General features: G+C 48.7%; 5 protein-coding genes across 5 annotated transcripts; 3 read left to right on the top strand and 2 right to left on the bottom strand.

Annotated features, from left to right (window-relative positions):
* Positions 1-67: 67 nt before the first annotated feature.
* N7509_002688 (DNA-directed DNA polymerase gamma MIP1) lies at positions 68-3452 on the bottom strand (the record flags this gene model as incomplete). Its single annotated transcript, XM_056627325.1, has 3 exons — positions 68-1347; positions 1408-3332; positions 3391-3452. The coding sequence occupies 3 exons, from the start codon at positions 3450-3452 to the stop codon at positions 68-70; spliced, it is 3267 nt and encodes a 1088-aa protein (XP_056493120.1).
* A 673-nt stretch (positions 3453-4125) lies between these two features.
* N7509_002687 (uncharacterized protein) lies at positions 4126-4683 on the top strand (the record flags this gene model as incomplete). The annotated part of the gene is made up of 1 exon (XM_056627324.1): positions 4126-4683. One exon carries the CDS (start codon positions 4126-4128, stop codon positions 4681-4683), a length of 558 nt encoding a protein of 185 aa, XP_056493119.1.
* A 682-nt stretch (positions 4684-5365) lies between these two features.
* atmA (DNA-binding protein kinase TEL1) lies at positions 5366-14472 on the bottom strand (the record flags this gene model as incomplete). Its single annotated transcript, XM_056627323.1, has 8 exons — positions 5366-5385; positions 5437-5788; positions 5853-6401; positions 6502-12398; positions 12504-12796; positions 12851-14209; positions 14280-14322; positions 14394-14472. 8 exons carry the CDS (start codon positions 14470-14472, stop codon positions 5366-5368), a joined length of 8592 nt encoding a protein of 2863 aa, XP_056493118.1.
* Positions 14473-14942: 470 nt separating this feature from the next.
* N7509_002685 (nuclear pore complex Nup192/Nup205 family protein) lies at positions 14943-20194 on the top strand (the record flags this gene model as incomplete). The annotated part of the gene is given in 6 exon segments (XM_056627322.1): positions 14943-15129; positions 15203-16167; positions 16185-19548; positions 19606-19761; positions 19815-20086; positions 20144-20194. 6 exon segments carry the CDS (start codon positions 14943-14945, stop codon positions 20192-20194), a joined length of 4995 nt encoding a protein of 1664 aa, XP_056493117.1.
* A 547-nt stretch (positions 20195-20741) lies between these two features.
* On the top strand, positions 20742-23608 carry N7509_002684 (cullin family protein; the record flags this gene model as incomplete). Its single annotated transcript, XM_056627321.1, has 5 exons — positions 20742-21455; positions 21509-22583; positions 22646-23074; positions 23127-23487; positions 23548-23608. 5 exons carry the CDS (start codon positions 20742-20744, stop codon positions 23606-23608), a joined length of 2640 nt encoding a protein of 879 aa, XP_056493116.1.
* Between the last annotated feature and the right edge of the window lie 1079 nt (positions 23609-24687).

Below are 24687 nucleotides of genomic sequence, written 5' to 3'. Positions count from 1 at the left end.
TGGTAGAGATAAAAGAAAACGGTAGGTGCTAGGAGGGTAGAGGGTAAGGAGAGTGAACTGTGGAAAGTTATGCTCGAGCACTGGGTCGCGGCTTCCATTGAGAACGGTAGAGACCCACTTGGGGTTGCTTGCCAGTATGGGAAGAGTTGCGAGGGGAGTCGCGGAAATCCGGATAAAGCCCTGATTCAACGTCCATGAGAACAGCACGTTGAGGTTCCGCAGATGCCCAGCCCGACGTTTTAACTCGGCTCTTGCTTGGGGAAGAACGTGAGGTGGTAGATTTGGGACTAGACGCAGAGAGTTGAGTTTTTTGTTTGATGATATCACGAAGTTCGGCATCATCTTTCGTGATCTGAGCTTTGATGAGAGCCAAGTCATTGGAGGCTTGCAGGGCGGACATGACCGACTCTCGTGGCGTATATTTGTATTGCTCTGGGTTGGGAGCAGACGTGGGAATGATCGATGGATCGAGGAAAGCGGCTTCATCTTTGGACAGCAGCTGAGAGATATCCAGAGTTTCACCGTGAGGAATCTTGTTCGGATGAGAAGGGGTAATACAATCCATGTCAACCTCTTTCCGGAGCACATGATCGATGTCGACGGCTGAGAAATAGGCACAGGACTGTGGTAGATCGTCAATACCAACTTGCTGCGAGAAAATTGCGCGCGTCCAGAGATTTGCAATCTGAAGAGCCATAGCTGCGCGGTATTTATCTTCATCCTTGACCATATATCGGATTTCATCGTGGACAGTGATGGCTAGACGTGCATGGATATTAAATCGCCGGATCAAAAAGTCCATACCGACGATCAATAGATGCAAGTAATCAACACCTGATGACTGAATGGCCCAATTGATTCGGGACGTCATGAAGCTTCCCTTGTTGATAAATCGTCGCATCAGGGCCTCCGTAATACCAGCACCCAATGCGGGGGTTCGAGGTCTTTCCTGGTCTGCGAATTCTTCGAGCTTATTGAAAACGAAAGATTCGGTGCCACCTCGCCAGAACGGAGTTTCGCTTAGAATTCGTCGGGATGTCCGTGTTCCCTTGGTCTCCTTGTAAAGGTTGGCTGCAGTTGCCTGCGTTTCCCTTTCGGTCAAGGATGGATTGAATTGACGAAGGAGAGTTGCAGCGAACTTCACACCGGCTCCATAGATTCGGCCGTAATTAAAAACCTTCGCGTCATTTCGAGAAATTCCGAGAATGGATGCACTTCTTGAATGCAAGTCTGTACCTTCGGCCTTGGAACCCTCCAAAGTCATGAAACCGATCGCATTTCCACCATGGAGTTGGAAAGAAGCATCTCCGACGAGACTAGCAATCCATAGCTCCTGGGAGTCGACGTCTGCACCGACAAAAGCATACCCGGGGGTGCTTTAATCATCGCCTTCAATTCAGATCCAACCCGATTGGACTTGGCGTTGCTCGCCGTGAGCCATGTGTTTTCCACAGCACGGCGAGTTATGGTACCCATGGGAAATAATTTGAGGCAATATGAACCCCACTCTGTGACTGGGATCTCCACTTGAAGAGCCACTGTTCTGTATTTGATCCTCGTAGACAACCATCTGGCTCATGATACGATCTCTCGCACTAATCCAATAAGAGCAGGAAGCGTTCATGTCCAACGCTTCTTTTGCGAGCTCAAATTGAGATGAAAGAATCCCGCGCTCAAAGTACTGCATATACCCTTTGCCAAGAGGATTGGTACATCTCGCTTGTGGGCCGTCTTTATGCGGTATTTTGAAATATATGTTCTTCCGGTCTTCTCGAAGTTGTGCATTCTTATCCTCGGCGGTCATATCGCACCGAACAACTGGCTGATTTTCATATTGCTTCACCTGACTATGGGGAACTCGGAAGGTCCACCCATACTTGTCAGACCAAATGAGAGGGTAACCATCCCATGCCAATTTCAAGAGAACGGGAGCAATGCGAGTTCGGACCGTGAGATTGATGTCCGCGTTGCTTGAAGGAAAAAGATCTTTGTACCACTTGGGCATTCCCGGTTTCTTCTGGCGCGCGGCAGGGCGGGGAGGATCACCCTTTTTCTTCCCTTTAACCATTTTGATCTCCTGGCCGGACCAGTCCAGCTGGCCAAGCCAAGGATCGTTATCATAAACATCTGGTTGATCTTTGACATTCAGAGCTTCATTGCACAGTTCATTCAATTTTCGCTGCACCTCATCAAGTCGTTTGTGGTAGGTTACTTCAGCATTTTTGATATACTCCTGCCAGGTCTGGTTGACAGGAAGTATGACCGAAGACAGATGTCGGAGGGCACCGAAACTGACCGGGTGGGGGCATGTCTCTAGGAAATTGGGGAAGACTTTGCGGTAGACACGATGGGTGATAGCGACATCGGCAGCACAATAATCGACAAGTTCCTCCAATTTTGCTAGCAGAGATTCTCTGTCAAGTTCACCAAAAAAGTCTCTCTGTGCCTTGTCGATGGTCACGTCACAATGGAACTTGGCCACATCTCGCAGGGAGTTGACTGAGCTCCTCCCCACCCACAACTCTTCCTCCTCCTCTCTCAACATATTGTTTTCAAGCAATGAAGCCAGCTCGGCCGAATTATGCTCGCTTGCGATCTTGTCCCTCAGAGCTTTGTTCTTCTTATGTCGCATCCACGTCGGCCTCTGTTGCGAGCACATTCCGTTGACAGCAACATGGAGGGACATCGTGTCCAGGAAGAAATTCTGTGTTTGCTTCATATCGTATTCTTCCAAAACGCGAGCGCGGTCATAGCCAATGTTGTGGCCAACCACGATCCGGGGTTGAGTTGGATCTCCGAGGGGAATAAGGTGCTCTTTTTTTGTCGATTCGCCGAGCAGCCACGGGGATATCCAAGCATACCATGCTGTAGGGCTCGCAGCACAGGCCATGACGGCGAAAGGATGCTCCTTGTACATGACCTCGGTGTCGAATGTAATCATTGACTCATTTGGAGCATCTACTGGTTCCGCAGAGCCATCCGCGTTGTATTTGGTCCATCCACTGCGATTCACCCACTTGCGCGGTTTGTCCGGACAATTAACGGCGACGAAGGATTTCGCATAAGATAAGTAGGGCTCCGACGCATCCATTCCAAGCTTATAAAAATGTTCGTCTAGGGTCTGGCCATGAAGTTTCGGTAAATCGAATGCGATTGGCTCGGCGCCTTTTTGCGATTTGCCCAGGAGTTCGTGTCTTGCGAGATGGTCCTTCGCTAACGCAACCAATTCCGGGTCCGGTATACGACCCTTGTTTGGGAAAACCTGAGGATACACATAATCGCTCAGTTGTTGCACTCCGATCTCATTAAATCTAGCCGAGGCGGGCACTGGGCTAGGTTAGCATTTGCGATTTCGTATCAACCTAGGGGTAAAAATGGCAATGGGCCTACCCGATAAAGGTCGCTTCGCTGGAGACTCCACGTCCGGCAGGGTGGAATAGTGTCTTCCACATCCTGTCGTGGTGGATTTCCGTGGGTATCGAGGAAGAATAAGTACTGAACATAGTCGTGGTCGCACGGAGCTCACAACACCCCTGGAATGAGGCGTGCCGGCGAATTTCCAAGATAACATCGTATGGGGATCGGTATTTCGATCATATCAGGTCATAATGTAAGCGACTACAACCCTGCAAGATTGTGTTGGTGATTAAGGACGACGTCACGAGATGATGCAGATTGCGATTTTGTGAGACTATCCCATATCACCACTGCCTATCGCGGTATCTGAGGCGTCATGCCGGAACGGAGGAACCCTGCCGCCGATCCCGATGATACTAACCCGATTAGGTGACCGCCTGCCTCTTTGGCTTATCGCGCGGCGATAACCATTCCCCATTCTCCCCTCACCTCATGGTAGCCCATGATCGTCGTCTATTTCAATACTTGGGTCGGCGTCGCCTTCGTCTTCTTCCCCGAGGCTTAACGGCGCGAGTTTTCTTCTATATGGTTTACGATCACTCATTACGTCTACAATCATCTCTCCTTTGATCTGGCTCACCGGACTTATTCTCCCGATCTCTTAAACCGTCACGCACTTACCTTGCCACAACCCTCTCAAAAACAATGCAACCGATGATAAACAAGGCCCCTTCCGTTTGAAAAGGACATTTTGAAAGAAACTACACCATGAGCCGCAGGTTATCGGTAATCGACTTGACATCGGCATCCGTGCCCGCTCCCGCTCCCGCGCCCACATCCACATCCACGTCCACGTCCACCCATCGCCAACTTTCATCCGATATAACTTCCGTGGACTCCTTCTCGGACTCCTTGGAGGAACAGCCAACTCCAAACTTAAGGAACCACACGGTACCACGGGGCGCTAAACGAAGGCGAGATGGAGAGGAGCTCGGACATGCAGGACCATCGTCTCGTCCTCGACTAGATCATCCAATAGATCCTCGAATAGAAGGGCCCATTCAAGCTATCGATCTGACCGAGGTTGATAGCTCTTCTGAGCTCGCCAAGACACTCTCTAGCCTAAGAGAGGACGCAGTCAAATCCCAGCAACCGCATGGAGACGAGGCGAATAGTGCACGTTCAGTACTGGGATCATATAAATGTCCGATCTGCATGGATACACCAGAAGATGCGACAAGCACGGCTTGCGGTATGTTTATTGATGATCCGGCCGGAAATGCTTTGAACATCGCCGAGCCAATATGTCCTTCCGTCTTATACTGACCTTTCCTGTGAATAGGCCATCTATTCTGCCATCGCTGTATCCTTGAATGTCTGGCGACTGCAGATGCCAGAAATTCAAGTTCCGACTCAAATAAAAATAAAGGCACATGTCCTGTGTGCCGAAAATCAATAACTAAGAATGATACAGCGGGGCCTCGGCGGAGTCTTATACCTTTGCAGCTGAAGTTGACAACCAAAAAGCGCAACATGGCCCCACCAACTGAAGCATGAATTGGCACTTCATTTGATTTTTGATTTTCAAAACATTGCGATATGGAGCATGGTAATGGCGTTTAGTTTGCATTTGGAGGCAATTGTTCCTAGTATTTTATGGATCGAGTAAACTTTCCCGGGAAAGAAATGAATTTGACCTTGAACGCGAGCATTCAAAGCAAGTGTTTCGAGGTCCATTTTAAAAGAAACAAAAAAGCAAATGCTTTTCCATTGTATACTTGAGTGGTATGCTCTTATTTCTATACTCCGTAGACTTGGTTCCAAGGTTAGTACTTTTGTCATTAACCTTTCAAAGAACTTTTAATTTAGCCAGTCCTAAGCTACTTGATGAACAAGTGAATGTCAAAAAAGTCCCGTAAAAGTATCCGGCTACTCATACAGGGCTGTTTCATGAATGAACGCTGCAATATGTACAAATATTCTCAGAATCGATCAACAACTAGAAATGCTAAGCATAAGCAGCCCAACCTAAAAGCCAAGTTAGTTATGATTGAGCATCAGGATTTTGGGGAAACCTACCACAGTATAGAACGGCAAGATTTTTCTCATCGGTCGACTGTTGGATAAGCTCATTGACAGTAGCAGTAACGCTCAGCGTCTTGCTCAATTTTTTAGCGACCACTGTTAAAGCTCTATCGGCTTCGCTAGGCTCATTTTTCGGGCTCGAGCCTTTGTCAGTGGTTCCGGTAAGTACTGGTGGCTCATCGCCTCCCTCTTGATTATCCTGCATTTTCTTCATCCGCAGAGGTGACACAGTCCAGCTGTAAAGTGGATCATAACGAAGAACGTCCAAAATTGTCATGATACTGTAGGACTCTTGTCGGAGGGCCTCCAGTGTGAATTCACAACACCTCCTGAAGATTCCTTCGGTCTTGGTAATGCCGAATCCGTCAACCAAATCTCTCAGTTAAGCGGAAGGGCACGACTTCAGGGACAGGCAAGATACGGCCTTGTTCAAAGGCCACGCCCAGATCGATGTGAATCACCTCTCCAGTCTTCTCGTCGAGCAAAATATTGTGGCCATGTCGGTCGCCAAGTCCAAGAACATGTCCGAGGATCGAGATCGCGGCTGTGCTCCTCGTGTACGAAATTCGCTTGCTGAACCAATCGTCTGGGTTGTTGAACCTCTCCATAAAGAAATACTTCATGACTGGGTGGAAGTGTTCCGTAACTTGACGGTATGTTCTGACGCGTTGCTCGAATGACTTGGTCTGCACATCGGCGATATGCTTCCGGCAGGAGTTGGGCTTCATATCCTTCGGGAAATACCGCTGGTGCGCAGGCATTAGAAAGTCATTCAAAGGAATGGTGTTAGGAACAAATTCAATGATTCCTGCATTGAGAGTGAGAGGAAGAACCTTGTAGGTTCTGATCCCGAGGTTTCGTTGCCGAGTAGGCTGATGGTCTTTGAGCAGGCTGCTGACTTGCTCAAAGACTTGCTCCATGATCGTGTCCTGGCGAAGATCGTCGTTTCCTCCTTTGTACTATTTCTCAGTTAGCATGGGCAGCAATTTGTGGGGGCCATCGGCTGATTGTTGATTTGCGCTTCAGAAACTTATGAGTATTTCCCTGGGGGTGACTTACCAGCTGCTTGTAGCGAACACCGTCACTCGCGATTGCAGTCACAATCTTGGGTGCACTGACACCTGACGCAAGTGTGAACTCCGACTGGAACTTGGCCGTTGTAGGGACATTGCTGTAGTCACAGTCCTCTCGAAGTTCAATTTTCATGGTGGGCGGAGGAAGCCTGTACGTCGTCACGTCTTGCCCAAGACGCTCGCCTGTGGGCAGCTTTTTCAAGGCAATCTTGGCTCCGCTTTTGTATTTGTTGTCCATTCGATCAACGGCAAACCGTACGTATGTGATGTTCATATTATGAACAGCAATCCAGGTTGGGCCGATGGTCTTGTCATTCTTCAAGCGATCCACAAGTTTGTTGGCGGCGAGGAAACGGGAGTGTGAGGATTGGTCTTTGCCTCCCTTAGATTTGCTACTAGCAAATATTTGATACATGCCGTGGAATGGATGTTGAGCACAAACTTGAAATACCAATCCAGTCAATAATTTCTGGAAGTCATCGGACACGTCGAGCAATCGAGAAGACAATTGATTCATGAGTGGTGCGAACTTCCGGCTTGGGACATCATTCAGATAGCGGGAGACTGCGGTGTTCGCGATCTTGCTGTCTGACTTATCGAACCAGAGCGCACAAAATCGCAGTGCGTCGTTGTTATATGCGTCGCTCTCCCTCAAGGCAAGGAGATAGTTTTCGAGACACTGCTGTAGGAATGCTTCTCGACTTCGTGATAGACGCTGAAATTCACGATCATCGAGATCGAACCATTGCTTCGTTTTGGCTCGGAAGATTTTCATGGACTCCCTTTCACGGCCTGTGGAAGTTTTCATCATCTCTTCAAGACTCTGAAGCTCCTTCTCTTTGCGATCACGAAGCTGCTGCACTCGCCTGAAGTCTTCCAGGCCATCCTGGTTCAGAAGCTGCTGGTCGCAGAATGCAGCAAATCCGTGATAGACTCGCCCTGCTGCCTCCCCGTCTGATGCTCCTTTTAGTTCCTTCACTGCCGGGTACAAGTAATCTTGAAGAATCGCTTCTGGTTTCTCTAATCGAGCCTCAGCGACGTGGTGACCCAAAGTCACGAGCAACTCAGCACGACTAAGAGGGATTGCTTGCTTGTGTAGATCGCTGTAGCCCTTGAGTTGTTGAAGCATTCTAATCGAAGCTGTCATTTCGCCCTGGTCCCACAAAACATTTGCAAGATCAAATTGCGCTGCACCATCAATGTCAATTCCCAGTTCAGCACAGGGCTCAGAGAGCTTGGAAAGACTGATTGCGGATTTCAGCGACGCCTGTGAGATTCCGTGACTTCTTGTGATTTCTAGCGACTGGCGAAAGACTTTGGCTTCAAGAAGACGCGAGTCTCCCGGGTTCAAATTCAGCTTCGATTGCAAGGCATCGTTCTTTCTTATTGAGGAGCAAAGGCCCTCGTGCCAGCTCAATATCTCTCCAACTTCATGGTAACTTTCAGTTTTTAGCCAACTGCTCCGACCGATGATCTCATTCCATTCATTCTGCATTTCACCGGAAGATGATGACCGGAGGAGATCACTCATCTCTGTCAGAACTCCCAGGCTGCGCATTGCAGCTCGTAGTTGCATGGTTGATTGGCCGCTCTCGATAGCAGCATCAAGGGTCGTCAGAAGAGAGCTGTCGATAGAAGTATTAATTTCTGACAAGGACGAGGATGCGTTCAAGCTCTGAAATGCGCGGAAGGTCATGCTTTGTGGGGATGATTCCAAGGGTGAGATAGGGATGTCCCATTGCTGAAGGTTCGTTGCGGCTTTTAAGGTACTATCAAAAGAGAACGACAATTCCTTCGCGGTTCCTGAGGCATTCACCATAGTATTCGCAATACCCTGAAGATTGGTGGAGTTAAGAGCTTTCAGAACGCCGTAAGCATTGCCGTGGCCCAACATCTGGATTTCGCTGTCATACTGAGCACTCTGGAAAAGCAGATTCTTGAAGCCCGAACTCTCATACTCCAGTCGCTCCATAACTGTACTTAGCGACGAGCTCTGCTGGATTCCGTAAAAAAGATCAGGATCGTCAATATTTTTGAAGACATTGTGCAACAAACCAACTGGTGGTTCAAATTTGGCAACAGAAGCCCGACGAGAAGCCCCAATGGCTCTGGATGCCTCAATCTCAAGGAATAGAAGAGATGTTTTCTGGAGGCCACAGTAGTGTGCCGCAGAGGATGCCTCGCCGAAATCTATGTCAAGCCATCTGTCACGCTGGACGATCGTGACTTCGTCTGGCACCGGCTGATTCCGAAGATACAAGACACATGTGATGACGAGTCGTGCGTGCAAAACGCTATCCTCGCGCACATCGCTCAAGATTTGCTTGAACGATTCTGAAATGACTTGTCTTACCGGGCCCTTGTCATCCCCTTCTGCCAGCAACACATCATGAATGATGTATGGTAAGATCTGAACAGCGAGGTCAGGAATAACGTTGAGAATTTTGCGCAATGGCCCAATTACAGGGTCTTCTAATGCAGCATTGGAAAGAAAGAGCGAAATTTTACGGGCCCATTCGGCGACAGCGAGCCCATCCGCCGATATATCTGTTTTGTTGCATCGCTCTAGCTCCGACGGCGAAAGCGGTATTGTTGGACATGTGTAGGGACTCCAAATGAGGGCTTTCATCAGTGATTCTGGAATGACCTCAGCGCAGCCTTGGAGGTCTGGGGATTGGGCGATCTTGCTCAAGATCAGTTGTAATGTGTGTTCGATCAATCCAGCGTCTCTGTTGTCTTGGATCTGTAACTTCTCACACAGGGCTTGGATTACTCGAGCTTTGGAGTAACAGAATATATTTGACTGGTCACTCAGCTCGACAATTTTGAACAAAGTGAGACCCTGCTCCCGTAGGAGGTTCTCATCAACTTTTCCCGTTCTCGCAAATGAGCGCCCAATGACTGAGGCGGCCCAGAGCCGGTACTCCGATCCACCATCAAACTTGTTTAGAGTATGCCACAATGGAATAACTTGAGAGGTGGAGTCCAATAGGTCTTCGGTACGTTCAACACCGACATTAAACGACCAATTGAATTCAGGGCAGAGAAGGGAGAGAACAACATCCGCAATCGCTTCTCCCATGAGAGACTGTATTGAATCACGATCTGTGAGGACTTCAAGCACCAACTTCTTTTCATTCTCCATGCTTGGTGAGCCATTTGGTGCTGATATTTCTTCGGCCAAAGCTAAAAGTCTTGGGAAGGTTTCCTGGGCATGAGGCTCCCATTCTGGCGAGCTGTATTCTCTCACCACCCCGCAAAGCCATTCGTGGAATCTTTCGGCGCTCTTCAAAGCTGCCTTGAATTGGTCTTCCTCGGTATTATCTCCCACCTTGAGGGAGAATAATTTGCGCAGAGTCACGAACGTGGTAAGGATTATTCCAGCCGTAAATCCGGGATTTGCAGCCAAATATGGCTTTCCAGCTTCAAGGAGATACCAAAAGATTCCCAGCGCATCTTCGGAACAGTGGATCTCCGCCAAACGTGGGCGAATGGAGTGAAGTAGCATCTCGAAAGGATAGTCTTGAAGAGCTATTGGTCCTGATAAAGAAACTAGGATTCTGATCTTTCGAATCACAGAGCACATGTGAAGAGATCCGAGAGCAGGGTGTATTGATTCCAGAAGAGATCGACACACAAAGGTAACAAGTGTAGGCGTCCAGATTGACTCGACCTCAAACCCTGTGCGTTTGCAAAGAAAGTCTAGTTCATCAAGAAGATAACGGGCCCGAAAGGAGGGTTGTTGGCCGGGAGGCAAAGTGCTTTCTGTTGCACACTTTTGGAGGATGGACGTCTGAATTTCGAGTGCATAGTGAAAGCTTGGCCGTTTTGAAAAAGCTCGCTCGATCTGATCATAGCGGTCAAGAGACTTGAAGAAAGTGACGATGATATTTGGAAAGTGAGATTCGACTTCTTTCATAAACCCATCAGCACCTAGTAATTTTCTCAGTAGAACCTCCACTCCTTTGGGTTGACTTCCCTGCTCTGGGGGTATGCTAATGTCCCGGGCAATGCTGTAGGCTTCTGCTTTTGAGAATGAACTCCTGATGAGGTCTTCGTGGGCTATATTCAGGTAAGCTGCGAGCTCATGAGTTTCAGACTCCTTGGCTCGCATCATCATTTGTCCAGTGATCTCCTCCTTGACATCAGCCAACATTTCTTGGAGACTTGCATATGCGAACATGCTAAACGGCATAGACATGACACTTTGCGTTTCTGTCCAGGTATAGAGGATTTGAGAGGCAAAGAGACGAAAGAGTTCTTGAGGGTTGTCTAGACCCAGCGCGTTCGAAACGGACTTCACACATTTTCGGGCATAATCCAGAGAAAGAGGGACCTGAGCTGGGGTTTCAAACATGTGATATATACTTCGGCGCAGCAAAGTATGCCATTTTGAGGCCAGTCGAGACAAAACAAAAAGACGAAGGGCAATTCCTTCAATCCAGTCAGGATCTCTGGGCAAATTTTCTAGTACGTCATCGAACATGGCATCGTGATCCTTGAAAGGAAATCGCTCGAAGAACGTTGGAATTAGTCTTGCGGCGGTGAACTTGACAACAATATCTCCTTCCTGCAATATTTGAAAAAGGCTTGTGCGCGGTGACGGAAGAAGTTGATCAGAGCCGTATGAGGGGCAAGCATTGAGCACGGCGTGTAAAAGTTCGAGCAGCAGGATATAAACTCTTGGCGAGGCTCGTTTTTTGGTCAGTAGAACCTGCAGGAACCAATCGTACAGATCCATAGCCGATTCATTGAGCGTGTCTTTCTGATTGCTTGCCCAAGATGATACAAAACCAAACATCATGTTAATACAGATGCCGTGAGAGGCCTCACAGCGTTCCATTTCATACGACTGGAGGCATTTCTCTCCAACGTGCTCGAGGACTTGCAGAAGGTCTTCTCTTTCTACCGTGGACATACCATGATAGATATTAGATAAAAACCGGGATGCGGAGAGCAGGTCTGCCTCATCCAATCCAACCAGATACTCGACCAAAGTCGACGACCCCGATTCACTAGTCTTGTCATGAAATCGATTGAGAACAGACACTTGGATAGTCAGGAGGTTTTGGAATGTAGACGCGTCCGTAAGCAATCTGCCATACTGTCGGTTCTGAGAAATAATTGTTTGATCTGCAGATGCTCCATCTTCTCGGCCCGTTATGTGATCGTCCAAATCCATAAGATCACTGGGCAAAGACTGCTCTACCTTGTTTTTCTCGCGAAAGTTCTCAAGTAGGTCTGAAAGTGGGACCATCAGTGGATGTAGAGCCTTCCAGCGAATATCGTCAACAGCGGGTAGGGATGATGGAAGGATCGGCGACAAGATTTCAAGACATGGAAGAGTAGACATTGGACCAGAAACTGCAAAGGAATCACATATGCATTTCCAGAGAAATTGGCAATTTTGAAGAATCTCTTCGCTCTGAGATCCAAGCTTTTCTGGCAGGCAAGCCAGGAAAAGGGATGTTGCGGTGCAAAACGATGTCAAGATTTGCAGGATGTCTGTAGTGAGATGAACGGATTTATCCTCAGCAATTGTCTGCCAGGCCTGGACGAAGAATTCCCCTTTTGATTTCAGTAGCTCTAGTATTACCAAGTCATCGGCATCTTGTCGGGTCGGTGGGCACAGATCCCATGAACCTTGTCTACCCCAGGGGTTGGCATTTTGAAAAGCCATGTCGACGCTGAAGAGATATCCTAGAAGCTCCCTATTTTCGTGAAACAAAAGCCATGTCCCAGCTATAGGCCCTGTTGGTCCTGGCGCTTGGTCCTGGGGTATATTACATGGTCTGCCAGTACATGCCATGAAAAGGTGGAGCAAGTTAAGTGGGCGTGCAAACATCGAAACTTGGGCAGTTTGAATCCGATCGGTAACGTTGCCTGTAGTATCACAATGAGCAAAGCATAACTATCGGAGAAGACTGCTGTGTATCTTACCAATTGTCCAAGTTTCCCTCAACCAACTACATATCTGTTTTGACGCACTTTGCACAGAGGCCAAATTCAATTGTGTTTTTCGCCGCGCTATCGAGACCCATAGGCTTAAAGAGGCGTCCGAAATTGAAGAGGGCCCATTAAGGTTCGCAGACATCAACATTGAACGTATATAATCCGTCACGACGGAATTTTCCAGCAAGTCTGCCTCGAGAATCAGGCCCATTAGATTGCAAGCCGCCCTCGAAGTGGGAAATGACGATATCACACGAGATGAAAGATCCATAACGCGCACCCACGGGCTTTTCAATACTGGTAGCTGAGCGTCAGGGCCATTGACAAGACTATTTTGAAAATCGGTTAGACAGAAATAGAATCTCGAATATTGGTATACTGACCTGGCTAGTGCCACCATAGTCCACGAAGATATAGCACTATTGTCGTCAAGAATATTCGGAACAAGCCGTTGGATTAGATCCTCTTTTTGCTCGATACTCCGCTCGTTTACAAGGAACGGAACTAGTTGCAGTGCGCAAACCCGTTGTGTGCCTGTTGCCGATACTGCATCCCGAAAAATGTCATCGATACTAGAATTGAAACGTCGCCTTTTGCTTGACTTGTCGTCTGCAACATCGTTATCGGGTGAGTGAACTTGGGGGTTTCCTGACAGCTTTGAAAGATTTGCGATGGACCAAATAACCGTCCAGTTGTGTTCCGATCGGGAACTCCCGAGACGCGGCCCGTAAACAGGCCGGTTGTTTTCCATTGGTATACTGTCCAAGGTAATATCGTCAATCTGGAGCAGATCTTTCTCCGGTCGCTTCACATACTCGGAATGCAACGTATCAATCAAGTCCTCAATTGATCGTTTGACTGTCTCGGATGGATCTTCATGAACCCCATCAAACAAAACCACCATCCAAACCATCAACGTAATCAACAATTCGTCCTTTAGTTTCATGAGTTTTGTGGGCCAAAGGCGTCGAACCACAGGAATAAGCCCTAGCGTAGATGATCTAACGAGATCGGATTGGTCAAATAACACTTTGAGGGCCACTGCATTTATGCTGCTGAATGCCAATTGTTGCGTGTTCCCTGCAATTGCGGGGCACGTTATGACAAATTCAACCAGGGCTTGCAGGATAGTCTCAGCAGCAGCCTGAACAGGAGCACTGGGGCTTACTGTCAGAAGCTGGATACATTCTACCACTTCGCCTATGGCATTGATATTGCTCGCAGACCTGGCCCTGTTTGCAGGCCCAGGTGTCGTCAGTCTGACCGGTGTTGAACGACTGTCGTTGGCATCTAGCAGGTCTTCTGGAGCAGATCTATTGCCACTTCTGATACCGAGTTGACTTCCATCACCCTCCTGGGTGTTGATGACTGCTAGGCAAAATTCGATAAGCTTTTCCCATTCCGCATCGCCCAGATGTTCACTGTGAGGCGCGTAGTGAAGTAATGAAGTCAGGCATTTGGTATAATCCACGCTAAGAACGTCCCATAGGCCTTCTCCGGGCACGGGTATGGTGTCCGTGATGTGGTCAATAATCGCGCGGACCGTCTTGGTTCTCAGGTTGCGCAGGAAGACGTCCACAGCCGTTCGAATGACAGAGGCACATGTGGATAGGCGGGAGACAGCGGGGCTTCTGGAACTGGAACTTGATCGTTGCGCTCGATTGAAAGCCGGTCTTTCCGATGCAATAAACCGAAATAAAGACTCAAAAATCTTGTGACAGGCCTTGTCGTTAAGGTCCGAGCTAGATAAAGTTCAGCCGCAAGTCAGGGTCGGGGAAACAGGCACTTGTGCGAGTTTTGGGAGAGGCTTACAGTCTTGAGCTTCCTTTGTTTTGCTGTAATATATATTTGAGGTCTTTTTTCATATGTATTCTGATCAGTATAAGCTCTTTTGTGTAAAATTCATGCATTTGAACATCAACAGACCTGTTAGACCGTCGGTGCGCTCCTTCTGCTTGTCCGAAGATAGCTGGCCAAGCACATTTTCGATCGACAATTGCCCCATCGCGAACGAGTGAGATTAGGAGGTATTTCCGGTTGTAAGAATGACAATCCGCTACCACGAGTGGTCATTCAGTCCGCCATTTTGTGATCCTGTAGTTGTCCGATCGATGTCGCGGTGTTTGTTGATCAAGTCAACTGCGGAGGGCAGAAAGAGGATCACCGCCCGGTGCAGAAAACGCAGTGTAAGCCTTAGGCGCAGAGCACAAAGTTGGCAGGTACTAGATTTCCCATTTTTAGATCAACTTGGAATATATCATATATTTATTAATTAACATTGAATTCATTAATCTGGTATGTCTTAGGCCAAATAATTAAAAATCCTCTACAATAGTTCGCATGAACCAACCAACTAATTTGAAGAGTGTCGCAACCAGTAGGAAGTTGCTTGCTACTCACCGCCCGGAATTTTGGTAACAACAATTGCTGAAGCTCAGAGAGCTGCCTCTTCCACCTCCTTCACCCCGCGCCGCCATGGCAGAGCTTCACGATAACCTGGCAGGTCTGCGTGGCCTCTATCAGGATCTTTCGGCCGTCTCGGAATCCTCCTTGACAAATATCGAGCGGCTGTGTTTTGAATTGGAGACCCATATCGAAGACTTCCGAAAACTCCTAGACAAACCCGCCAAAAACAATGCCAGTCGCCAAAAGGTTCTGACAGGTGAGTACCATCCGTTTCCCATAATCTCTTTTTGGTTGTAGTACTCTCGCTGACTCGTTACTTGAAAACATAGGGAAAATCACAGTTGCCGATGTGGAGTACTCGATCAACGGAGACTTCCAGCAAGGCGCGCTCTTGCTGGCCGATGCCCTAGACCTGGACGAACTGGAGGCTGCAGTACTGTTCCTGGCCGCCCAGGAAGACTCACAGCGTCTCGATCGACCCCCTCTGATTGCTGCGATTATGCGATTCCACGAGCGCCGACACTACATCTTAGAATGTTTACGCCTTGTCCTCCGCGAATCCTTCGAGGTGGAACACGAGTCAACCCACATAATGATGCAAGAAACTGTTTCATTCGTGCTGGATATCAAAAACGGGGCCCCCATGAACAATGCATCATTGTTCGCAAGGAAGGCCATGGACTCCATGGGAAGCATTGAGAAATGGCTGTCATTGCTTGGGGACCAACTCCAGAAGGCATCGATCGTCGGCCAAGAGGGGGATGCAGATATCATGGAAGCTATTGAATACCAGCGGCGTAGCTTGCAACAGCAGCACGAGTCGCTGAGCGCAATTCTTTTTTACCTCTTTAAATCCACCTACCTGAGCTCTGAAGATCTTCGCGTTCTTGTCAATATTTTGAAGAAGATCGATCGTTTCGACGGACTGCTGATCCATTACATGCCTGTTGCAATCGAGTCCTTTGCGCGCTATGGGACACCTGAGAACACTGGTGTATCTCGTGAGCAAGCGCGCAGCTTACACACAGCCATTACCACGGCCAAAGATGGCCAGGCGTGGAAACTACCGAATTTCCATGCCGCTATCATTTCCCTGTGGCTTGCAGTGTATAGTGGGTGGTACTATGACGACAGTCCGACTTCCCAACCAACAGGCGTCGATATCGAAGCGGAATCGAAAGGATGGCAGAAACAATTCATCACCAGTCTTGACGAAGGTGCCCTCGACTTCATGCTCGCGATTTGCTCCAATGTCAACAGCGAAGAATGGGCCGATCCAGCCCGCAGTGAGCTAGTATCACTGCTTCTTAGGGAAAGCGACATCCCCTCCCCGAATCTGATCGTTGCAGCAACTTCATGAAGGAGCTTCTGATGGAAAATTTCCAAGGGTTTGTCGAATCATGCATTGCCAACATGCCTGATGCGATCCGCAAACTTAAGACAGAGGAGGATAACCAGCGCTTAGACCAGCTTACTGCCTTGAGGGATGGTCTGACATCTAGCCTTCATCGTGGGCTGGTAGAGGCTCGTACACATTTGGAGTCTCTTCTGATGATCATCTCTTTCGCTTTCGAAAACCGAGAAGAAGCCGCCCAGGAATTTTGGAGTGACCCCGATAGCAACCTTTACGGTTTCCTTCAATGGGCTTCCAAGCGCCAGACTGTTCCTCGTGTCAGCGCCTTCTGTGAGATGCTTTGCTCCATCTCCGGCGGTGATGAGAACGCATTGGCTGCGCATAGGTTTCTGTCCGAAGAAGACAAATTCATGGGCTCTAAGTTGAAACGATCATCGAGCATGAACTGGACACAAATGTTCGCCGAGCTCAATCTATATGCCACTCGCGTCAACGAAAAGCCTTCTAGTGGTGGCAATACCCAGCAGGGTCAGCTTCGTTCCCGCAAGCCAGATCCGGTCGATATGAGCGAGCCTGAAAGTCCGGTTATGCTTACCTGCTACCTTCGCCTCATGGGACACTTGTGCAAGAACAGTGCAGCTGTCAGAGACTGGATGCTGCAGAATCAAACATTTAAAGTTATTGAAACTCTTCTGCGTCTCTGCAGTGGCCCGATACCAACCCACCTGAGGGCAACCACTTTTGCCACGCTCACAGCATTGATGGTTGAAAAGACCCCCGCTTATGGGGAATCAATGTGGATTTCTATCGACAACTGGTTATCAGCTGGCTCCTTGGCTGCGTCGGCCATGGGCAAAGTCCCTGCTGCCTCCGAAATTTCTGCGTTCAATCAGCAGCAATCTTTGCAGAAGATTGGTGAGAGTTTCGATCAAACTAACACATTTGTTCTTTTGCTCAATTCCCTTGTTGCTCCCGCCTCTACTATCGAAAAATCCTTGGCAGTGTCTTTCACCGACAATCTCGGATCAACATATCGCATGGCTGGAATCGAACCATATGTCGACTTCGTTCTAGGACATGCTATGACTCGAAAGCCCCAAGATCTCAATGAGTACCAGTCCCGTCTACTGAACTATAATTGCTTGGAATTCATTGTGGCGAGCTTAAGATCCTTCAATGAAGAATTCGTCACCGTGTTCAGTCAACCGAATCTCACCCCTCCTGGAACAACTACGGTCACCGACTATGTTCGACTTCACCCATTTTCCCGTGTTATGGAATGGCTGTTTAATGAGGATGTACTCAAAGTCTTGTTCGCGACCAGTCAGCAGGATGTTTCTGAGATTGCACGTGCATCTTCTGACTCTGTCTTGTCTTTGACTCTCCTCCGCAGTGTCGAAGTCATGAACCTGGTCGTTGATCTTCAGTCTACCTATTTCAATATCGTCAGACCTTTACTCCGATCTCACCCTACAGCCAACCGAACCAGTGTTGCAAACTCGTCGCTAGCTTCATTCGAGGATAGCGTGCTGAACAATTTGACCCTGGTTCCCGCTCTTTGTCTTTATTGTGGTACTGGGCACCAGCAACTTACGGTCACTTCAATGGCTTTGCTAGAGAAACTTACAAGCTCCCGTAAGCTGAACAAGATGTCTTCCCCGGAACTTGCAAAGTGGCAATCTTCGAACAAAATCGTCGAGGTGCTGGCTGGCGAGGTTGATGTCGACAGTGTATCTCGCTCTCTTGTTTCTATGATGGACCCCGACTCAAGAGAACTGGAGTATGGCACTGAGGCTGCTGGTTATGTCATTCGAAAAAGTTTGCTAGCGCTCCTGAATAGCTGTCTGAGCATGATCACGGACCGACCCACCGTTGCCCATCTCCTGTTGGGTTTCAGTTGCATCGGTAATATCCTGGATGTGTCTGCAGAGGGTTTGTTTGCAAATCGGATTTCTCTGCTACATTCCATCATTGGCTTCCTTCAAACTTATCCGGACACGCTCGGTGATAGCTTGATCTCCTGGACTATTCACCTCAAACGCATGGCTTTTGAGGTCTTGAAGCATCTGTGGTCTTCGAAACTTGCGAGTTATTTTACTCTGGGCGAAATGCGAGCGCACGGGTTCTTGGCCAACATGTTCGCTGGTCAGCCTATCGTTGGAATCAACACACCCTGGAATGGTCACCCGATAGTCTCAGATCAGTTCTGGCTTACTGACGCCACCTCTGCATTGGCAGAGTTCTTGCTGTATCGAAGCCACCTATTCGCATATGCTGCGACTGAGATTCGCTCGGCGGCAAAGATTGGATCGCCAACACTTCAGACAGACATCTTATCGACGTTGCTTGGATCTTCGGTTCAGGAGGATGGTCAGCCGTTTTCTCATCCTTCGGTCTTCGACCTATTTGACTTTGCCGACTTGGATATCAGCTGGAAGAGGGAGCTACCTCCGTTGCCCATGCTTGCCAAGGTTGTTACCGAAGTTTTCTCTAAACAGGAGGATGACTCGCCGGTTCTTTGCAACGTCGCCGAGTTAGAAGAGCTGATTTATGCTCATAAGTTGGACATCTTTGGCACCGTTCCACCTCGTCCTCATGAAGAGGAGCAATTCCAATTAGAGGCAGAGGACCTGAAGTTGTTTGTTCTTGCGACGAACCAAAGCCGTCAGATTCAACGCAATCACTACCTCGCCCTCCGCTCATGGACTGAACTTATCACCACAATCACCACATGTTCCATCATTGATGAGGCGAGCAGGCCGACATTTGTTCTGCATGCCATCCAATTGGTCCTTCCCAAGCTCGAGGCCGCTATTGAGGGAGATTCGTCCGAGGCCGCTGAGCTAGCGCGGTTGGCCGAGACACTGATCAGCAAGCTGACGTCCGACATGTCTGTTGATTCCGCCTCGCAGAGTGGAGACATCATTGACGAAAAACTACTCCAACTTTTCCAGGTTTCGGTCCGAGGAATTTTGGTGGCTTCGGACAATGTGGGTTTGCGAGAGGTCTTGTACAGCATTTCGGCACAGTATCTATCCCGTATTACATCGTCCGATTCAACACACGATAACCTGAGGCGTCACACCCAGCGAGTTGTCAGGACTGCCGGTCCAAGTTTTGTCGAGACTATCTGTGACGATGCATACACTGGTCAGGAAAGTTGTCGTACTGCTGCTCTTCTGCTTTTGAATTGTCTCGGGGCTCTGGATAACAAGACAGATGGTGTCCTAGCCGAACTGGTCTCCCAGTCGAACTACCTGAGTCTTTTCATGGATGCCATCAGGTCACTACCAGTCGAGTTGCGAAATGCTCAAGCAGTTGGTAGGTTTAACATCTCAAATCATTTTGTCGATTTCGTTGTTCTAATTTATTTATCAGATACCCCTGCCCTGTTAGCATACTACGAATCATTACTAGCGCTTCTCCAGCAGCTTGCTCAGTCCAAGAACGGTGCTACCTATGTTCTGAAGTCTGGCCTGTTTGATTCAGTTCGCGAATCACAACTCTTTGCCGCTGATCCCGATATTGGCATTGGTTAGTTATATGTTCCTAAGTGAAACACGAGAATAATTTGCTAACTCCCACAGACATTGACAACTCCGATGCTCTTCAAAAATACTATGACCTTCTTCTATCCGTCATCCGTGTTGTCGTGTCAGCCGCGTTTTCCCGAGGCGTCCACAACGAGCAAATCAAAGAGCAAACTCGCGTATTCATTTCGGAGAACCGGCCGTGCATGGTGGGTATCTTCAAGCGATTTGCAAAGATTGGGGGCAGCGGCAACGCCGACCATCAAGAGACCCTCTGTGAATTGGTCAAATCTTTCATGGCTCTCGTGACAGCCGCCGAATTTCTCGAGGTAAGATTCATCTACAGTCATCAATTACATGGTCTTGTAACTAACTTTTCTCTTTAGTATGAGGAACAAGAGGTGCAGCAACCCACTAGTTTCATGTCGTTCTCATGATACTGTCAAATGATCCGGCTCGCTTCTCACCGTGGATGGATCGGGGCGCTCAGGAAGGCATGACGTGTACCATATAGTGCGGAGTGGGGGGTTTCTTTCTGGTGGCTGAGCGATTTAGGAGTTACGATTCATAAATGCATTTTGACATACAACTTTCGCATTTTTTTACTGGCTTCCAAAGTTTTGGTTGCCATTAAATTTCAATTTACTCCATGGGGTCTTATCATCTCCAGGGCTCTAAGTAAGAATACCCTAGTCCTCTGTCTGAGTTCAATGCCAATGCCATCGTAGACAACTCTACTCTACTCTAGGATCCTACGAGTAGTTATACTGCAAGTATACTATGTAGAGGTGGTCGGAGCTCCATATCTTATCGCCGTGTGGAGCCAGGGCCCTTAGTCTTGCAAGGAGCAGTCAATTCCCCTCAACAACACCCAACTCCCGAGGTCCGCTTCCGCTCAAACTCTCGTGCTTGACATGTACGATACACCCCCACGACCTATCGCAGGCTAAGAGTTCCCCAAAAGAGACTGGTCGAACCGGGTAGATGCAGCAGAACTCGAGCGAGACCGACCAGAGGAGCGGTAAGCGCACATCGATCGGCAAGAGGAAGCTTCCTGAGCAAGGAGAGCAAACGCCGCCGCAGACGCAAAGGACCATCTCTCAGCTCCTCACCAATAATTCGCGCGACCATTTATCTCCGGCCACCTCTCCCTCCACGAAACGCTCACGTCTCTCTCACTCCCCCGCTCGTCCCGCATCAGGGCGCCCGGCCTCGCCGAACAAGATGTACAACTTCTCCGGCTCACCACCCAAGAATGGCGCGGCTTTTCTTCGAGCGAACCCGGGCGCGAGCAATGTCCCTCCTGTCAAGGCGCAAGCATTTACCGCGAACAACCGCCAGAATGCCTTTAGTCCTCATGGCGGGGCCAAGAAACTGGTTGTTAAGAACCTTCGGACCGGGTCTCGGGCCAACCATGAGCCTTATTTCACCAAGACATGGGCCCAGCTCAACACGGCATTAGCGGCGATCTTTGAAGGCAAGAAACCGGAGGTATCTCTGGAGGAGCTTTACAAGGGTGCGGAGAATATTTGCCGACACGAACGGGCGTCCTTGCTGGCCAAGAAGGTCCATGACAAATGCAAAGAATATGTAGCTGGGAAACTACGGGATAACTTGGTATCCAGAGCAGGTGGCGGAACTGATGTCGATACATTGCGGGCAGTGATTGAGGCATGGTCGGCATGGCATTCAAGACTCGTATGTTACCCGACCCGTGAGCCTAGGCCACACCATTTTACTGACTACTCTAGATTACTGTCCGATGGATCTTCTATTATCTTGACCAGTCATTCCTTTTACACTCCAAGGAGTTTCCGGTGATACAGGAGATGGGACATATCTTATTCCGCTCTCATATTTTTACCGATCCAAGTCTCAAGCCCAAGATCTCACAAGGCGCCTGTGACCTCATTGCGGCTGACAGGGGCACAGAAACCACCGTTCTCCCGGATCCCACCCTTCTCCGAGCTGCCGTCGAACTCTTTCACAATCTCGATGTCTACAGCAGCGAATTCGAGCCTTTGTTCATCAATGAGACAGAAAAGTTTGTCGCATCGTGGGCTCAACGGGAAGCGGGAGGCTATTTGGCCTCGTATGTTGATAATAGTCACCGTTTGATCGAACGGGAAGTGGAACGGTGTGAGCTGTTCTCTCTCAACCGAAGTACGAAGCAGAAATTGTCCGAACTACTCGACGAGATATTGGTGCTCAGGCATGAAGATATCCTCCTTGGCCAGACGGAGATACTTGGCCTTTTGCGATCGAGCAATAGAAAAGCTCTGAAACAATTATACAGTCTTCTCAGCCGAGAAGATCTTGCCAACAAGCTCAAGCCATCCTTCAGCGCATACATAATTGAAGAAGGATCAAATATTGTGTTCGATGAAGGCAAGGAGGCCGAAATGGTGACTCGTTTATTGCAATTCAAGCAAGAACTCGACGAGACCTGGATTCAGTCTTTTGGTCGAACTACTGAGTTAGGAGACACCTTACGAGAAGCCTTCGGCAAGTTCATGAATCTGGGTAAGCAGATTGATGCAACAGGTGGTACGGACAACCCGAAAACGGGAGAGATGATCGCGAAGCATGTCGATCGTTTGCTGAAGGGTGGTTGGAAATTACCATCCGGTCAACAAGGCGCAACAATGGCAGATGAAGACGCGGAGATTGATCGACAGCTTGATCAGGCACTGGACCTCTTCCGGTTTGTGCAGGGCAAGGCCGTTTTCGAGGCATTCTATAAGAATGATCTCGCCCGGCGTCTTCTTATGGGACGCAGTGCCAGTAATGAGGCTGAGAAGAGCATGCTTGTTCGGTTGAAGAAAGGTCTGTACGATCCAAAATTTCCTTTCCAAATTGAACTAACAATGTTATCCTTTTTTTTTTAGAATGTGGACCTAATTTTACGCACAACCTTGAGTCCATGTTTAAAGATATGGAGGTGGCGCGTGATGAAATGGCCGCTTACAAGAATCTTCAACGAGAGCTTCCTCGCAAAGATCGCGCCCCCATCGATCTGGATGTTAGTGTACTGTCAGCTGCCTCGTGGCCGACATACTCCGATGTCCCAGTCCGGATCCCGCCCAGTGTTGCGACATCCATCACCAACTTCGAGAGCTTTTATCACAATAAGCACACAGGTCGCAAGTTGACCTGGAAGCACCAGCTTGCTCACTGTCAATTACGGGCTCATTTCCCCAAAGGAGTGAAGGAACTGGTAGTCAGCTCATTCCAAGCGATCGTACTGATCTTGTTCAATGACGTCACCGACGGTGAAACATTGAACTATGCAGCCATCCAGGAAGCGACTGGACTTTGTAAGTGGAGATTGGTTTAGAAGGTCACGAATCCAACTAACATGATCCGCAGCGGACCCGGAACTAAAGCGAACACTACAATCACTTGCTTGTGCCAAATATCGCGTCCTTGTCAAGAATCCGAAGGGCAAGGATGTGAACAAGACGGATGAGTTCTCATACAACACAGGATTCAGCGACCCCAAGATGCGGATCAAGATCAACCAAATCCAACTCAAGGAAACCAAGGAGGAGAACAAATCCACGCACGAGCGCGTAGCGGCGGATCGACACTTCGAGACTCAGGCCGCCATTGTGCGGATTATGAAGAGCCGCAAGACGATCAAGCATCAAGAATTGATTGTGGAGGTTACGGAGGCTACCCGCAGCCGGGGCATGCTACAACCGGCTGAGATCAAAACCAACATTGAGAAGTACGTTATTACTCCCCTGTTCTGATATTCCTTGTGGACATACTTACTAACTATGATCAGGTTGATCGAGAAGGACTACATTGAACGAAGCGATAACAACACCTACGCCTATGTCGCATAGAGAAAGTCGGAATGTTAAGCCACAAGCAGCCCACCGGAACACGAAATGTGTGGGGCCACGCCTTTCAAATGGAGGATCTGTTCAATTGACCTTATAGTGGGATGCTCAAGGACCTCGGATCCCTGGGGGAGAAGAGTAATTTGTGGCGTGTGGGAGTACACACCAGACAGTCGCAGTCTTTTCACGATGTCCGATGGATAATGATGGCGTTTCATGGCCATCCAACCTCTTTAGTATTTTAAATGATATTCCCTTTTCATGATCTTGTGACCTGTTGTTTTCCGGACCCAACAAGTGTAAAGTCGGAGTAGCTCCGATCCGCCGAGTCGCAAAGATCCAGACTCGGTCGTTGCCGATAGATATCCCCGGCCACTCGCCGACCCCATCAATTGGAGCCCTGAAGTGTTCCGACCGCGGTAGAAGGGATTCTAGAAAGATCGCAGAAGGACGTGCGTAATGAGGGTAGTACAATGCAAGAGGGATTCAGTATGGTGATCCCCCGCCAAAATTGCCAAGCCGTGCGTAGTACGGAGTACTTTTGTGATGGAATGATTCAATTCAAATTAACTACGGAGGACAATGAAGTATCAAAGAAATTAATGTTGAGCAAATTCTCGTACTATGCTCTATCAATTGAATCGAATATTTCCAGAACAAAAAAAAAAAAAAAAAGAAAAAGCTGTAGGGAAATAGAGTACTGGTCGGTGCGTGGACCTTTCGGGGGGGAAGCTTCTCTCGGGAGAGCAGCAGCTCAACGGCCAACCATTGCAAGGATTGCAAGCACTGGGAGGACTACGAGTACTGAGTACTCGGGCGAGACTTACAGTAGATTACAGTAGAAGCTGCAAGCGGGTGGCAGCGGTGAGTCTCGGACGACAAGTTGCCACCAGAACTTAGGGTACCTGGCGTGGATGGCGGGATGTCCGCACAGGGTAATCCGAGATGTCCGAGCCAGACCGGCATGTGGATGGATGTGGATGAAGAGGTGGATGTGGATGCAGTCATCGTGGCCGATCTGCTTGTCCATGTGAGCAAATAGTAAAAAAGAAAGAAAAGAAAAATCGGATCATTGGGGAAGC

The sequence above is a fragment of the Penicillium cosmopolitanum genome (assembly GCF_028827165.1).
Source record: "Penicillium cosmopolitanum strain IBT 29677 chromosome Unknown utg000004l:1.0-4361866.0:1.0-4365735.0, whole genome shotgun sequence".
Lineage (NCBI taxonomy): Eukaryota > Fungi > Ascomycota > Eurotiomycetes > Eurotiales > Aspergillaceae > Penicillium > Penicillium cosmopolitanum.
The sequence above is the reverse complement of the archived record's forward strand: the minus strand, read 5'-3'. Positions and strand labels throughout refer to the sequence as shown.